This window comes from Alosa alosa, chromosome 6, assembly GCF_017589495.1.
Source record: "Alosa alosa isolate M-15738 ecotype Scorff River chromosome 6, AALO_Geno_1.1, whole genome shotgun sequence".
Lineage (NCBI taxonomy): Eukaryota > Metazoa > Chordata > Actinopteri > Clupeiformes > Clupeidae > Alosa > Alosa alosa.
In genome coordinates, this window is record NC_063194.1 from 2,030,537 (window position 1) to 2,048,524 (window position 17,988).

Genomic DNA, 17,988 nt, shown 5'->3' on the forward strand with positions numbered 1-17,988 from the left:
TGTGTGTGTGTGTGTGTGTGTGTGTGTGTGTGTGAGAGAGAGAGAGAGAGAGAAAGAAAGCATCAGCATACACGTGTAACTGTGTCAAATGTGTGTGTGTTTGGCAGAGAGCGTGTGTGTGTGTGCGTGCTTCTGTGAGGTTATGTGTGGGATGACTAGTCCTGCTGGCCGGCTGGACACACACACACACACACACACACACACACACACACACACACACCCCTAACCTGCTAACAGGCCACAGGGTCTGAGACCCCAGTGGCAGCCCTGCATCTCTCTCATGGTGAGTATTTAAATCCTCCTACACAAATATGCTCCTCGACAACCACCATTGAAATTCTATTCTTTTTTTCATTTATTTAAGATGGTCTCCAGAGAAAGCTTTCTGCCTTGGTGAAGCATGTTTAATGACGGGTGGATGAGCATGGGTTGTGTTCTGTGCTTCTGTGCACTGAAAGGGGTGTGGGCTGTGAACTGTGCAGTCAGATCTAGTGACAAAGAAACATGAATTCTTAAAATTATGGGGACATCATATGCTGGATCGTATAATGGAAATTCGCCCAGCAGATAGGCTAAACTTTGCATAATGTACTTGCCATTATCCTCATATATGCATAATTATGACCACCACACCCCCATCACCCCCAATACGTAGCCAAAAGAGATTTACGTCATGGCGTTGGAAGCCTATTTGTAGGCTGCGTCGGTGACTTATTCGGAATGATGTTGATTGCTACTGTATGTAAACAGAAATATGCTCAAAATGTTACATTACTTGCTTGTAAACAGATTAAATAGAATATTGACATTTAAACAGAATTTGGGCAATAAACTGATTCAAAACGCATTATTCCTGCCATGAAAACGTGCTGATAGTCTGTCTTTCACCACTTCATTGGCATACAAAGTTGTTTCGAAAGGGTACTTGGCTACATGGAAGTGAACGGTATGATAGAACTTGCAACAAGGCCAGTATGTACTGTAACAACAATGCCATTTCTGACAACTGCCTCCTTGATATCTTCACTTACATTCATTCTTTCATTCATTCATTCATTCATTTATTTAGTCAAAGCGAACTGAGTCCATGAATTTGGTGTTGTTAATGCCATGCTTTACCATTTCTCTACCAGTTGAACCAGAGGAACATGGTCTACGCGCTGGGTTGCTTTGGCTGTCTGTATCCCAGGGGTGAATAATAATAACAACACAGTAAAAATATGCTGCTTGTGAATGAACCGAGTTATTTTTACTCCAGCCTTCCAAATGTGACACTGATTGGTTTGATGGCCGCTTCTCGCAACCCTACTCAACCCCCATGTGGTTAGTCTGCCAGCCTCTTAGCCTGGCTTGAGCTTGAAACCCTTTGTTTGGGATTTCTCTTAACAACCAACCACTGGTGTGTTATGATATGAAGTGTGTTGATTGCTGTGTGTATATGCGAATGGTACCTCAAAACACACCACAAGGTCACTCCCTACATCAAAATCAAACAACAAACAAACAAAAGCAACGACAACAGGATATGGTGTCTTGCCACCTGCCCTCGACTGCGCCAGGAGAGACTGGAACAGAATGGAATTTGAAACGTTTTAGCCAAAAATGTTTCCATGGTAAAGGTGTTTTTTGCAGAAACGTTTCAGATTTCGTTCCGTTCTCCGACATCGGCTGGAGCGAGGGACGAGGAATGAGATCGATGCCTGGGTGAGTGACCATGAGTTAAGGAGCACCAGAGGTCACACACACGCACACACACACACACAAACACAAACACAAAAATATACACACATGCACACACACTCCCACATATACACGCATACACACACACACACACACACACGGCATTGCAATGCATATGTAATTTTGAGGAAGGCTCTGCCATTCCTCAGTGTATATAAACAGGATTTCCTCTTAATGTTGGACTCAGTCTTCACTTTCATGATCCCCTATTCTGTGCTGTAATTCCCCAGCACCCCTAACTCTGCTGTGCTCTAATTGGGTAAACATCAGAAGCTGCTGAACTCTGTGTGTGTGTGTGTGTGTTTGTTTGTTTGTTTGTTTGTGTGTGTGTGTGTGTGTGTGTGTGTGTGTGTGTCTCACTCACGAGACAGTGATGTATTTTGCACTGAGTTGAAAACAGGAAACAGAGAGCAGTGCATCCTGTTGGGTTTGAGATACTTGTGGTTTTTCTACAAGTCCACATTGATCTTCAAATATATCATTTTTTTAAATTGTTGTTTGGGTGATGTTGCGGTTCAGTGTTCTTAAGAACTAGTACATTTAAATAACACAAGGACCATTTATGCATGTTAGTTACTTTGCATTTCCTTGTGAGTTTGTGTGTGTGTTAGTGTGCAAATATATAGTATGTATCGTAACCCCCAACACCCCCAATTATCACCACTTTGTTTGGAAATTCTAAAACAATAATGTTTTTTAACACTTCAAAATAACATTTGCTAAATAAACCTTACATTTTCCAGTAGCCATCCGTGTGTAGATTTGAACCAAATCTGGTTTGGTTCTTAACGGGAGCATTTACTGCTTGAAATATCCGATTTTGTTTACCACGCTCAGAGTTATAGTGCTGGCCTGATGGGTCGCCTATTTACGCCGTTTCAACGGCACATGAACGGTTAGACCGAGAATTCTCGTCATGAAATTAAAATTCCACTGGAGCTCCAAGCGGTTGTGTACACGCAGCCTTACAACACTGTTTACAGCTCTTTGAGTCACGGTAAAATGTCATTTTTGGTACATAGCTAATGTAGATACACCTATGGTGTGGGTGCTTGCGTTTCTTTAGGAATCCGCCGTCTTGGTTTGTATAGAAATTGATATTAAGTGACACATACACGCAAGACGGTGGAAATACGGGACCGACGGTAATAGGGGGAGTTCCGATATCTGTCTGTGTTATGTAGGCTATGTATGTATGCATGTGTGTGTGCTCATGAAATATTAAAATATTATCCATGCATGTGTGCAAACTGTGCCTGAAAATGTGTATGAGAGAAAGAGAGAGCGAGAGAGCGAGAGAGAGAGAGAGCATGTATGTGTGGGGAGTGTGTTGACGGCCATGTCCCTGTGTGTGTTGTCCAGGCCGCGTAGAGAGCCCAGGTGAAGCCCTCGTATGAGCTGAGTGCCCCCACACCCCTCTCACCCCCCCTCAGCGGCGGCAGCTGCAGGACTAAGGGATGTCACAGGCCTTCCTACTTCTGACCCTGCTCACACTCTCCTCTAGCATCCAGGTGAGCTATGGATACACAGCATATACACACACACTCATCCATGCAAACTCACACACACACACAGACATAGACACAGACACACACACCCTCTTGACTGGATTTGCTTAGTGGAGTCTTAAGCACACATACACACACGCACGCACACACACACACACACACACACACACACACACACACACACGTTACTGTCACATGAACATGTTCACACACATGCACCAACAGGGAGGGGCAGACTTATATATATATACACACACATACACAGCCTGTCAAACAATGGCATGCGAATGCATACTGTATGTACCAACAGGGAGAGATATGTCAGTTACAGTAATACTCTCAGTTTTATGACAGGATTTCCTTAGCTAACATCAAAGAAGAAACATCTGTGTGTATGTCTGGGGTCAGACCAAAGTTGTTGCAGAGTGGCATCTTAAATTATGCAATTAGAATGTTATTACTAACATTAAAAGTCTTGGAAGAATGAACTCATGAGATGTTAACTAGTGGTGATTTATAGACAAAGAATGAGAGGGGTAGAATGATAATAAATTACTTGTTTTTGAAGAAAGGACTTCATACTTTACTGGGATTAAACTGGGACCCCGCTAGTGATGCTTGTAAGAACTATCAATAGAAGTTCATTTTAGTCCTCAACTTAAGTTTTAAACTTGACTTTAAACTTAACTTAAGCTTATCAGGGCCGTTTCAAGGAATTTGGGGGCCCCAAGCAAAATGGACATGAAGGCCTACAGGAACCACCGCATAGCCATACAGTTTAAGTTCACCCACAGTTTATATAAATAAAAAATGTTGACAGTGCAAATACTGCTGTTGCATATATATACTGTGCATTAGTTTTGAACATTTTGAACATTTGCAAAAACACCACCGTACCATAAAATCCAATGTCAGCTTCTTCCTCATGAATGGAGGATGAAGTTGATGGTGTACCTGGGAAAATAATTGAAAAAAATCTGAAATTACCTGTGAAATACGTTTGACCATTTCACTGTAAGCGTATTGGAAAAGGTCATTAACAGCTCAGCTCAGTGAGAGAAATTCACTCTACCTTCATCAGTGGAGGTATCCTTAGGAAGAGCCTGAGGGCTGAGAAATTTAAGCAAAGCACCTTGAGGGAGAAAGAAAAGATATGTTAGCATTTCCATATTTTGATATTTAGAAGGGATGCAGCTGCTTTCACAACTACCAATGCTTACTGTAAAAACATCCCAAGCTAATGTTATACATTGACCTAGGCCTACTTGTAGCTTAACATATCATTTAAGCATTCTGCTGTTTGAGGTGCTTTAAAGACAGTAAACAGCTGGCGTGCATGAATACTGCTAGACATGAATGTTCCAGTCTGCTTTGATGCACGGAATTTATCGTGTGGTTTTCCTAACCCCCATTTGGTAAATAGATTATCAAGGTCGAATAGTTAGTATAGCAGAGAGGCTATGACACTTTCATCAAAACCTATTACAAAGCTATAGCAATGTTATGTCATTAAATACGATAAACAGTGATTCTGGAACAGATTGCGTCTTCCTTATCCCGTTAATAAACATATTACAGTATGTAACCATATTCCGTCCGTTCGAAAAAAAAAGTTGCGCTAACTGTTCTAGTTTGTTACAAGCAGCATGGACCGTCAGGCATGTAGTTAACATAAACATTTTTTGCTAGGCTAGCCTTCCTGCTGCGACATTACACCATTTGTACAAGACAAGTAGAGCTATTTTATCCAGTGTAATTTATCACTTACCACTATCTTGTTTTTTCTTGTCATCCTCTTGCTTTCTCTTCTTTCTTTTCTGGCTTCCGGTAATTATGACTGCCGAGGTTTTATATTTTGCCGGCAGCAGAGATCACGAACCTGGATGGCTGGCTGCTGTCAGTGACTACTGAGAGGGGTCCCCTTGAGGGGGATTCCGGTATTGCCAGTAACAGTGTCGTCGCACTTTACTGCATTGACTATCAAAGGGGCGCTCACAGTTTGTCGTTGCATTTAATTCTTAACCAGTCGTTGTCTTGGGGCCCCTGGCCAGCTCGGGGCCCCAAGCAATTGCTTGGTTTGCTTGCCTTCTAGCGACAGGCCTGAAGCTTATGTTTTGGAATGTTCAATTTCAGCCATCTGTTAATTTACTACCTATTCTGGGTTTCGTTCAGAACATTGCGTCATCATGGATTATAATTAAATGATCATAGATCGACATTGTATTCTAGCAAACTTCCAGCAGGCTTAGTGCAGTGCAGTGGCTGCTTGAGAACACATTCAGAGCCCATGAAATGGCCCTATGGCAGGAGTATTATATCTGGCAGGGCTGAGCTTCGTCTGGTCCACTGTTGCCGTGGCTCTGTAATGCTGTAAGCGCCGCTAAATCCACCATGTTAAGAACACAGACACAAGTGTTCCCAGAGCCAACGCCGGGGGTTGATGAAAGCTAGGGGCTGTGTGTGCATCTAAACATAGCATCTTCGTGGCAATCGAACTAGAGCGTGATGCTAATCTGAGGAATGTGAAGGTTTCAGGGGGGGGGAGGGCAGTGGGGGCAGGATACTGTGGCACATTTAAACGCAGTCAAAACAAGCGAACAGATGATGTTATGTTATGCACTCTGCTGAAGTGTTAGATGAGGCATGAGAAGCCTTCCTGACCCATTTCATCTGAAATACACAACAGAATATGGCAGTTCACATTTAGCTCCATGATGCAATATGTAACATGGTATAATGTATTCTTGGGTGCATTGTTTTGTGTTATTTTCTTTGCGGCCGAAAAAATGACTATTCCATTAACTATCCATCCAACCAAACCAACCAGCCATCTTGTGCTCATTTACGCTACATTGCACCAAGCCATATGATGCTCTTGTTTCCACACAGAATTCAGATATCCCCAGTGTTGTGCCAGTTCACAGCTTTTCTGAACTAGTTCAAGTTCAGTTCATACATGCTCAAAGTGAACAGTTCACGTTCAAAGTTCACAATTTTAATTCTGAACTAGTTCAAAGTTCAGTTCATTTTACTTTTTTCGTGAGATATTCAAATATATACTTTTTTTCACACTACGAGCTAGAAATCACAATACGTTCTTTGAAGCTGCTCATTGTAGACATTTGCTCATGACACTGCAATTGTGGGTTTCTTACCAGGTGATGAAACTTGCAGCAGTACAGACAAGTTCTACAGTTCTATATGCTTTCTCTCACTCTCGTCATTGTTCTGTCTCTCTCTCTCTCGCTCCTCCAGCCCTTGGTAAGGGAGTTTTTCCTTGCCCCTGTTGCTCTTGGGTGCTCCTTGCTCTTGGGTGCTCCTTGTTGGTGCCCTCCACCCAATCCCAATCCTCCCCCACCTTTTTTATGCAGCCCTTGCCACTTAATCTACTAAACCCCTCTTCTACTGCACTTTTTACCTAACCCCCAGTAACTATATGCATGTGACAATAAACTTCCTTGTATCCTTGTACGCGGCGTTGCTATGCCTACCCCGCTCTGCTGCAATTCATCATGGGTAACGTTGTGCGGAAGCCAGTATGCTATTCAACTATTCTCAGCCGGACACTACGTTGCCCGCAATGCATTGCGCACACAATGTCAAAACCATTTCTGTCTGGTGATACATGATTAAGCGGCACCAGCGAGAATACAGGAGGGAGGAACTTTCTCTCGTTGCGTTTCAAAAGAGAAAACAGTTGTTACTCAGTTTTCAATGAAAAACAAATTCCAACGTTCATTTACAGTGATGTCTGCCGTTCATGACACACAGTGGCGCAAAAAGTGGGTATGCGCTATATGCGGCGCATAGGGGCGCAGCACCGTGGGGGCGCCAAAGCGATGGTAAAAATAATAATAATAATATTTGGTATATTCTATATGTAGTTACTGTTGTACGTTTCTCAATCATTTCTGCATTTCCTCAATGTTAAATAACATTTTAGAGGACTAACAGGCTAGAGTAGGCGCCCTAGCCTACCTCATAAGATTCCATCATAGAATTTTGACATAGAAAGGGATTAGAGCCGTGGCTGGAGTGAGCAGGTACCAGTAGTGAGTTTTCGTCTATGAAAGATGGATACAGCAAAAAAAAAAAAGAGGGAAAATGAGATGGCATGTCAAGGGATGCACAGTAGTTAAATAAGTGGATGGTGAAAAGCAACAGGTAGGATTTTAAAGTATGACGTCTGTGCTTGGAGGCTTGCAAATATTCATGTTAACAGACTAGCGTTTGCTAAGCATAGCTTCTACCGATTGAAACATTAACCTATTCCATTAAGATGGCTACCATGCTCATACTGAACTTTTAATGGCAAACTGCAAACAGAAATGTCACGCTAGCAACAACTCATTACATGTTTCCATTTCCTAACAATCCTAATATTAATAGCTTAATATTGTGCTGATAATGTGGCAAACAAAGGCTAGAGTTGGATCAGCCTTATCCTTTGTGAGCAACAGCTGGCAAAGGGACGTTATGAGAACGTTTAGACTCTCTTAAAGTCTTAAAGTGACAATGCACCATTTGACAATACTTCAAGTTCAAATTGGCAGAATTTCTTAAAAAAGAATAATTTACACTAATAAATTATGTAAATTATTGGCCTTTTGTTTTACTTTAGTTGTTTGTGTTTTTTTTTTTGCATACCCCTCAAAAAATGGGTAGCTGCGCCCCTGATGACACATAATGTGAACTAATTCACGTTCAAGTTCTTTATTACTTTATAACTCGTTCACGCACAACACTGGATATCCCAGATGAGCCCCCATTTTGTAATGACCTGGCTCCAGGTCGCAACAAAAAGAGGAGGATACACATGTTTAAATTTAAGAATTTATTAACCAATTCAACAAAAGTAATACAAAAGCAGTTAGACAAAAATATCAGTGAGTGGTCAGTAATCGGTATGCAGGTGAATGAATGGATGCATAAATAGTAGTGTTGTGTTATGAAAAACAAGGAGAAGGAAAGGGTGCACGCCTGCCCTTCCCTTCTGCTGGTATGGGCCTAAATGAGGAAATGTAAAGGGACAGGGAGAGGTGAGAACAGTGCCAGTAATTAAATGGCCAGAAGGACCAAGTAGCTGACAAGCCCACGGTGGTCACACTAGTCACACCTTGTGAATATGCATATGGCTCGTTTAGGCATTTCCATACATCCCTGTACTCCTTACAGGTGTCTCCTGCTAGACAGTTGAAAATCTTACTGGAGAAATGGACCATGTATCAGGACCAGTGCATCCAGAACATCAGCAGACACCCTCCAGTCACCGGTAAGTCCTTAGTCCTGCAGTACCAGTGCACCACAAAGGGCCTCACCGTAGACTCACTGCCAGTCTTAATGCAGGGGCATGCTGGAAGATAAAAGCCTGTTCTCTGATGTAAATGGCTAAGCTATCCTGTAAGGCATTGTGTGAGTCATATATGTTTGAAGCAGAGATGAAAGGATACACTGTTTGTCATTAACCTTCCATACAGACACCATACAGCCTGATAACAAGCAAAGACAAAACAAAGACCAAAAATAGGCAGAATTTTAGTTCTTTTGACAAAAGTGAACAAATCGATAAAAGCATGGGAAGATGGGAAAGATAGGGGCGGTAATTGAAAAGAGCACTTATACTGTATATGGGCATTTACCCCCCCCCCTCTCTCTCTTTTGCTCTTTCTCTGTCACCACTCTCCTCCTTCCTTTCTGTTGTGGTCAGGTGTTGTGTGCAACAGAACATTTGACAGGTATGCCTGCTGGCCGGACGGAGTGCCCAACACCACTGTGAGTGTGGCCTGCCCCTGGTACTTGCCCTGGTATTCGGACGGTAAGTGAGATAAGAGCCCTGCAAAGTGGACATGTGTGGTGGAGCTGAAGCTGTTGACCTTTGCAGGGTACAGTCCCACTGGACTTGATTGATGACTGAGCTCTTAACTTAGCTCAGCTGAACGATTTGGGGAAAATATTTAATTGCGACTTTTCTTCGACAGAATTTGTGATTTAAATTAATGATGATTTTAATTATATGATTACAGGTATTATCGACATTGTATTCTGACAAACTTTCAGGAGGCTTACAGTAAGAATTAGTACCTCTTCGTCTGGTCCATTATTGCCCCGGTTCCGTAATACTGTACACACTGCTAAATTCGTATAAACAACGAAAAGAATGCACACCCTCCGAGGTGCTGGCAAGGGAAAATAAACTAAGAAAAATTTGGTCACCGCACACTCTATCTCTTTTTCCTTTTATGTATCCCAACGTTTCGGCCCGACTGAGTGTGCGGTGACCAAGTTTTTCCTCACACTACTAAATCCACCATGTTAAGAGCTGCAGGGTACAGTCCCACTGGACTTGTTGGATGACTGTCTAAGCTCTTAACTTTTAACGATTTGGGGAAAATATTTAATTGTGATTTTTCTGACAGAATTTGTGATGTAAGTTTAGCTTCACTTCAAGATTCACTATATAATGCATTACCAATTAAGATAACATGGAAATGTGAACTGCTTTATCTACTAATCCAAGGATGAAGGCAAACATCTACACATTACTTCCAAATAAGATGGGACACATGTGATTTGGTAGCATGCAGAGCATGGTACCTTTGATTGACGAGCATGATTGTCTGTCAGACAGGGATGACATGAATTTCAAAAAAAGAATGTTTTCAGCTTTACTTTTTTATTTTCCTTACTAGCTTCACAACAGGCTCAGGCACACATATACGCACCATTTAATTTATTCTTTTAAGTTGAGCTGGCTCTTGAGCTTAATAATTTCATTACTTATAATAATTTTATAAGTAAATAACAATAAAACTACTTGAACTTGAACTTGAACTTGAGCTTGTGCTGAACAAGTCTTAGACCATAGTTGACTCAGTGTTGGAACAGACTTAGGTGGACAAAATTCTGGAAGAGTTCTAGATGAAGAGAACAGGCCAAGAGGAGTGATGACTGGGTTCTGGGACAATCCCAGATGATAGAGGACTAGGCTCTGATAGTTACTAGGTTATAGAACAGTCCTAGGTGACTTTAGGAAGTTAAAAAACAATGTTAGACAAGAGTTTACTAGGTTGTAAAATAGTACATGTGACTTTTGTAAAGGGTGTCTCTGTGTGTCCATTTGCAGTGCGGCATGGCTTTGTGTATCGGGAGTGTGGTGCTGATGGACAGTGGTTGCCAGAGAAGAACACAAGCGAGTGTGAGCAAGATGACCAGCATGGGGCCGAGAGGGTATGACATTATCCTTTAATGTGAAAACACAACATGAAGTCCATTCATGACATTTTATGTGAAAACACAACATGAGGTCCCCTCATTCAATTTTCACTTAACCTGAGTTTATGTATCAACTTATGCTCTCTCTCTCTCTCTCTCTCTCTCTCTCTCTCACTCTCTTTCCTCTGTGCTGTCTTATCCCTGTTCTCTTCTCTACTCCTTTCTCTCTCTCTCTCTCTCTCTCTCTCTCTCTCTCTCTCTCTCTCTCTCTTTCTCTCTCTCTCTATCTTTCACTCTCTCTTTCTTTCCCTGTGTGTTTGTGTCGTGTATGTGTGTGTGTGTGTGTGTGTGTATGACAGCACGGGAAGATCCTCAGTATGTTCCGAGCCATGTACACTGTGGGGTACTCCTTGTCTCTGGGCGCTCTGGTGTTGGCATTGGGGATCCTCATGGCTTTCAGGTAACACTTCATCCTCTGGGACTCCTGAAGCACCATGTCTTAGTCCTTACGTTCCACATACTCGACGCACCGACAATGTGACGTCACAGAAGCACCGTAACCATTTATACTCGCGCGTCGTGGTCACGACACTAGTTGCAATATTCTCCTGAACAGAGGTGTCGCTGTTGTGAAAAGATTAACGCTAACTACGTTACACAGCAGAAGAAGCTGCATTAAGAAACACTAGTAGCAGAGAATGTAAACGGGCTCTGCTATTATCTAGCCTCTGTGATGGTACTTCAGACTTTGGTTGCTACTTTTAGAGAATGTCTAATAGGAAGAGAATTGGCACTGTCTGGTTACTTCCGGTTTCTGGACTGGTTGCAGTTCCTCCTCAGATTCCACTTGAGGGCTTTCATGGCGAAAGTGCAGAATGCATGGAGGTCTATGGAGCTTTACCCATCAATATCCACTTTTCTCTGGATATAATTTTTTGAGTAGTAATTACAGTAGAATAAACAGTAGAATGTTGCATTCGCTAGGAGAGGCAAAGAAAATACACACTGTTGATTGTTATATTTTTTGAAGTTATATTTTCAAATATGTCAATGATGTCATTCATTAGCACAATGCTAGCGTGATATGGGCAACAACGACCCAACCTGTAAGAAATGAAAAGGACATAAGTACTCGTTCATTCAACTTTAGATCTAAAATCTATATTGAACCTGCATAGACTACAATAAAATCTACGATTCTTCTACGACAAGCAGGTGAAAGAGATACATTTAGCCATCTAGCTCCATAGACCCCCATTCAACCTGCACTCGCCCGCGATCACCCCCAGTGGAATTCTAATGGAACTGCAACCAATGTCGATACAATGAGGCTTAATAGGAAGTGCCAAGGCTCTCCGTAGACGGGCTCTGCTACTATTCACAACTACCACCATCATTATCATCTTGTTTCCAAGGTGTGCGCACAGGTAGATAGATAGATGGATATATAGATAGATACTTTAGTCATCCCGAGGGAAATTTTAATAATTTAAACAGTTTAGTTAGCTGGCTAGCTAGCTAGCAGCTGGATGAGTTTGTGTAATTTCCTGAAGTGGAAAGAGATTTTGTTCAGGCCTTAATAGATATCCTTTGTTTGAAAATAAATCGTTTCTATTCTTTCCTCTTAATTCCATGTGTTGTAACTCTCGCTGGTAACTTTGTTAACTTATCCAGCAAACTATTAAAAATTCACGACTGTAACAAAACACTGCAACTCTCGCTTGCCCTCGAACTAGTCCATCTTCCTGTTTCCGCTTTTCGCGCTTCGTCTGAAAAAAAAATGAGTGGTGCGCTACCTCGCTACCTGGCTAAAATCCTGGCGCGCCAGCAAGATCTACGTCATTTTGACGTCACGGTGTCGCGCTACCGGTCGGGTGCGTCGAGTATGTAGAAGCCCAATGAGTCCAATGCAACTTATCCAAAAGAGCTGTAGTTTGAAAAAAAAAAAAAAACAATGCAACTAATCTCAGCTGGATTGTGGTAGTGTACATCTAAAAAATGAAGCCATCGCTGCTTGTTCTTATAGCTAGCTGGCATGGCTAACCGATTCTTGAGGGCGGCGTGTGTATGTCGAATTGCTCTAAAGCATTTTGTGTTTCTCGCTCGTTCTCACTTCTCACAAGACTTCCTGATTCACAATTTGCCGGGACGCTAGTGCAGATCTTGCAAGGCTGGTTGAAAATGTTGCATTGTTCCCCTTTAATTAGCAGATGAACAAAGCTGTTTTCTTTTCTGCACATTTTTCATTGGCTTTGTGCACAGGAAGCTTCACTGCACCAGGAACAACATTCACATGAACCTTTTTGCTTCCTTCATCCTGAGAGCGATGTCCATCCTTATCAAAGATGCCTTTATTGAGAGGCCATTCCTCCACATCGGCCAAGACATCAACACTGATTACGAAGTGGACTGGCTGGTCACTAACGAGGTCAGTTGACCCTGACAGAGAGACCCAGACTAAACCGTAACCCTGATCCTAACACTTGCATTTTAATGTTAACCCTCACTGTAGAGTCCTGCCATTGAATTACAAAGAGTGGAATAATAGATAGGTTTTAGATCTTCGTAGATGGCGTCATAATTGCTTTGGCTACTTAAACATAATCACACTAGGAGTGTATTGTGGCATCTGATTGAGGGCCAGATGTATTAACGCTTTTGCGCCCACTTCAGGCGTATTTATTTCGCAATGTGCGTGTAAAATCTGCCTGTCACGGGAGCTGAAAGTGGCAGAATACGTTTGTCATGTCATGCATATGCATTCATGGGAGGATCCAGGGGAAAGTGGGAGTTTAGCATAAAAAGATGGGAGGGGAAGAGTAAAGAGCGCCTAATTATGTATTCTGCGGTATGTACTAAGACTGCTCCTGAAAGCGCACGTCTATTCTGCGCCTAAATACTTCCGCCTTGTAAAAGCAGGTGTTTATCCAAATTGCAGTTCAATGCGTCAATAAGAGAACCTTTCAAAGACAACAGAATCACTATTTAGAGCACCAGTTTTTGTGGTGAAAGTATTTGTACTACCAAAAGCAACCTTAACTTTCGTTGGCCTTTCGAATGTCTTACTTTCACTTTCATTCACTTAAACTTTCCTACTTGCTAGATTTGACCAATCTTCCATAGCCTACGTGCACAAGTAGTTTGAGTAGAACTACTGATCTTCATTATCTCCCTGCTTGTTTACATCTCATCATGTATGGTATTATTTCATGATTGCTAAACGTTTGATTCTTTTTAATGTTGTCATCAGTTAACTTCATTCAACTGCGGTTGTATGTGGCTGCTGCCATTCAGTTGTGGGCGTTAAGTAAATTGCGTTTATGGGCGGAGAAAAGCAGAGAAAGGCGCAGTTTACACTAAGGATTGAACGATTGATAAATACAACGGAAACTTGGGTCTGACAGCGTTCGTAATCTGCGGTGTGTCCATGGCGCTGATAACGCTACGTTCGCAAATGTACGTACATCTGGCCCTCAGTGTCTACATGGCTGTTCAATCAGATTTCAGGCAGTTTATGCCAATCAACGTGTTTATATGAGTGATTATCATTCCAAGTGAGCCTTGAATCTGATGGTAATTGGATTACATGTGCCCGCAAGTGTGCACCCTCATTAAATTTCAAGTCAAACCTGGAAATAGGATACCAAATGAGCATCATTAGGGCCCGTGTCCACCAATCAACCAACCAATGTTTGCGCTGACAGTGCCCTCAACCTCAATTTTAGAGCGCTTCAGTCAAGTGTTTATTGTTGCTAAGTTTTGATTGGTCAGTTGGTTGAACAAATTTAAACGTTCAGCGCTCTGAGCGCTGCGGAAAAAAATGGTCAGCGGCGAGGGCTCTTTTCTGCCGAGGGCGCTGAGCGCTGTGAACACTGAACTTCATGGGATTTGTATAGAAAATAGCCGCCGTCGGCGCAAAAAATGTGATTGGTTGACACAGGCCCTTAAGGTTCGTGGTTGGAAATTCTATTAGCAGAAGATTTTCATTCTACTCTTTCTTATTCTCTGCTTCTAAAGTGTGTTGAAGAGTGTGTAGCCTGTAACATGTATGTTTGTGCCATGCTCATGTTTCAGACAGCGGTTGGTTGTCGGGTTGCCGTGGTGATGATGCAGTACAGCATCACGGCTAACAGCTGTTGGCTCCTGGTAGAGGGGATCTACCTGCACAATCTGCTGGTAGTCACGGTGCTCACTGAGAGGAACTACTTCGGTGTCTACCTGTGCATTGGCTGGGGTGAGCAGGATAGTGAAGGATGGAAAGAAATTCCCCATCCTTTTCATGTTATTGATCAAATTAATTAAATGTTCAGCTTATTTAAAGTTTATTTTAATTTTGATATAAGTGATATTGTATTCATTTGTTTGTTAAGACCACCCTAGAGAACTGCATTTGGCAATTCAAAGAAGTATATGAATATTTTATTATTATTATTATTATTATTATTATTAATAATAATAATAATAATAGTTGTAGTAGAAGTAGTAGTAGTAGTAGTAGTGGTAGAAGTAGCAGTAGTAGTAGTAGTAGTAGTAGTAGTAGTAGAAGTAACAGTTGTAGTAGTAGTAGCAGTAGTAGTAGTAGTAGTAGTAGTAGTAGTAGTAGTAGAAGTAGCAGCAGTAGTAGTAGTAGTAGTAGAAGTAACAGTAGTAGTAATATTAGTTGTAGTAGTAATAATAGATTAGGTGACTAATCTGTGCCATGTTGCTTTTCTCTGTTGCTGACAGGCATCCCTCTGATCTTCGTGTTTCCATGGGTGATTGTGAAGTATCTGTATGAGAATGAGGAGTAAGTGTTCCTCACTTAACTGTCTTGTCGTGCCTTCCCAAGATGTCATTTAGTCTATTGAACAGGCCATTGCAGCTGACACGGACATATTTATCGACCTGTGAACATTTTTCTTGGCACGAGTGCCCACAAGGGTTTATTCTCCTCTCAGCTGTTACTGTCAAATTCTCATATTCCAGAAAAGACATTCCGGAACCCTCTGCCTTATAAGGTCACAGCACAACGGCATTTCAGCTTTTTTAAAAGGGTGCTGCGGTCAACTGGGCAGCACTCTAAAGTGTGACATGTTCCGTATGCTCTCTTAACCTGCACTCCGGCAGATTGGAAAATATATGAATTGACTAGAGTGGGTGTGTGTGTGGCCACGCTTGGGCCAGTTTGGTGAAGTGGCAAATTACACTTGTTGGCGTGAGACTGATCCTTAGGCCTCCTAGCAAATGTTATGCCTGGTAGTGGAATAGAGTGAAGTACATGCCTCCGACTACAGCTAAGGCAGAGCTTAGTGCTCAAGTGATACTCCTGGTAGTGGAATAGAGTGGGGTAGTATAGCCTACACGCCTCCGACTACAGCTAGGGCAGAGCTTAGCGCTCAACACTTTGTTTCATCCCACAATTGTCGCCGTTTGCGACCCGTAATCTCTTTTCCTGCGCGGGGCTCATATCAGGACAGGCGTATGTCCCCGCCTGGCCTGCTGCATTACACTGTATCTCTGCACCTCAATCTCTGTGGCATAGAGTCCCCAGGGTCTTTTCAGAGGCAAACACATCAACACAGAAAACACACACAAAGCATCACAAAACTAACAGGATGAATAAGAACAGCAGATAAGGGAGGACAATACTAATGCCTTCAGCAAGCATCTCATGGCTAATGTTGGTCATTTTAACAACAGTAGCTGAAGCCTCAGCACCTGTTATGGACTTTACTGGACTGACACCTAGAACTGTTGAAATGTACATGATAATAAAAAAGGACTTTCAAGAACAACAAACAAATCCAAATACACCTTAGCTGATCGTCTATTTTGTACCAAGGCATTGCTTATTGGTCTTCCTCAGGCAGCCCCATCTCCAGCAGCGAGTAGTCTTCCTCGTGTGCTACCTCAACCAGCAAACCTGGCTGCTTCTCCTCTTGCTCTTTTTTCTTCCTTGTTCATAATTTGACCCTGGATGACATAGCTTTTGTCTGATCCTTGGCCCTGTGGACACAGATTAAGGCTCCTTGACTGCCCACACACTTTGTGCTACTTTAACAAATATGAGTCCATTACCAGAGAGAGATAAAGCAAGAGAGAAAAGAGGAAGTACATGCCTCCGACTACAGCTAAAGGCAGAGCTTAGTGCTCAAGTGATACTCCTGGTAGTGGAATAGAGGTGGGGTAGTATAGCCTGCGCCTCCGACTACAGCTAGGGCAGAGCCAGAAGCTCAACACTTTGTTTCATCCCACAATTATTAAGCCGTTTGCGACCCGTAATCTCTTTTCCCTGTGAGGGGGCTCATATCAGGACAGTATGTCCCCGCCCTGCCTGCTGCATTACACTGTATCTCTGCACCTCAATCTCTGTGGCATAGAGTCCCCAGGGTCTTTTCAGAGGCAAAACACATCAACACAGAAAACACACACAAAGCATCACAAAACTAACAGGATGAATAAGAACAGCAGATAAGGGAGGACAATACTAATGCCTTCAGCAAGCATCTCATGGCTAATGTTGGTCATTTTAACAACAGTAGCTGAAGCCTCAGCACCTGTTATGGACTTTACTGGACTGACACCTAGAACTGTTGAAATGTACATGATAATAAAAAAGGACTTTCAAGAACAACAAACAAATCCAAATACACCTTAGCTGATCGTCTATTTTGTACCAAGGCATTGCTTATTGGTCTTCCTCAGGCAGCCCCATCTCCAGCAGCGAGTAGTCTTCCTCGTGTGCTACCTCAACCAGCAAACCTGGCTGCTTCTCCTCTTGCTCTTTTTTCTTCCTTGTTCATAATTTGACCCTGGATGACATAGCTTTTGTCTGATCCTTGGCCCTGTGGACACAGATTAAGGCTCCTTGACTGCCCACACACTTTGTGCTACTTTAACAAATATGAGTCCATTACCAGAGAGAGATAAAGCAAGAGAGAAAGAGGGAAAGAGAGAGAGGAAGAGAGAGAGAGAGGGAGGGAGGGAGAGTAGGATAGAGACAGTGAGGAGTAAGAGCAGGAGGAAGACCTCAAAACATTTAGAAGAGGGAGCTGTGGTTTGAGACATTTTGGGAAACTTCTACTCTGTTTGGGAAACTTCTGCTCTGTTTCCTATTAGGAATTGGATGGATGGGAACAACAGTTAGTGGACCCATTTATACAAACCATGTGAGAAAATATCCAATCAAAGAGTCTCTTTAATGTGTTGACACTCTGCATCATTGCTTGTTTCAGGTGCTGGGAGCAGAACATAAACATGGAGTACTGGTGGATCATACGCTCGCCCATACTTCTCTCAGTGCTGGTGAGAGACAGGAGATACTCTCCTTTCTTCTCTTTTCTGCTTCTCTCCTCTCAATCCTTTCCTTACAAGCCTTTTTAATGTCTCTCTCTCTCTCTCTCTCTCTCTCTTTCTGATGATGACTGTGAATGTTGTGTTTATAATGTGTTTAAAGCTGAACTGTAGGAAGGTGCCCAGAGATCTGCTCAAGTACTTACCCTCAACCTCTATACCCTGTTTCACTCCGTCACACTTAGTTAGCTGGTGC

At 42.4% G+C, this 17,988-nt stretch overlaps 1 protein-coding gene across 2 annotated transcripts in view; it reads left to right on the forward strand.

The window, feature by feature from the left end:
• gcgra (glucagon receptor a) overlaps positions 1–17,988 on the forward strand; it is a 52,045-nt gene that overhangs the window by 30,483 nt on the left and 3,574 nt on the right. For both annotated transcript variants that reach the window (XM_048245757.1, XM_048245758.1), the window contains exons 2-10: positions 3,103–3,251; positions 8,424–8,520; positions 8,956–9,063; positions 10,372–10,475; positions 10,820–10,920; positions 12,723–12,888; positions 14,535–14,694; positions 15,186–15,246; positions 17,675–17,744. In XM_048245757.1, coding sequence (XP_048101714.1) covers positions 3,198–3,251; positions 8,424–8,520; positions 8,956–9,063; positions 10,372–10,475; positions 10,820–10,920; positions 12,723–12,888; positions 14,535–14,694; positions 15,186–15,246; positions 17,675–17,744 — 921 coding nt within the window. In that variant the 5' untranslated portion in view covers positions 3,103–3,197. The remainder of the gene's footprint in view (positions 1–3,102; positions 3,252–8,423; positions 8,521–8,955; positions 9,064–10,371; positions 10,476–10,819; positions 10,921–12,722; positions 12,889–14,534; positions 14,695–15,185; positions 15,247–17,674; positions 17,745–17,988) is intronic.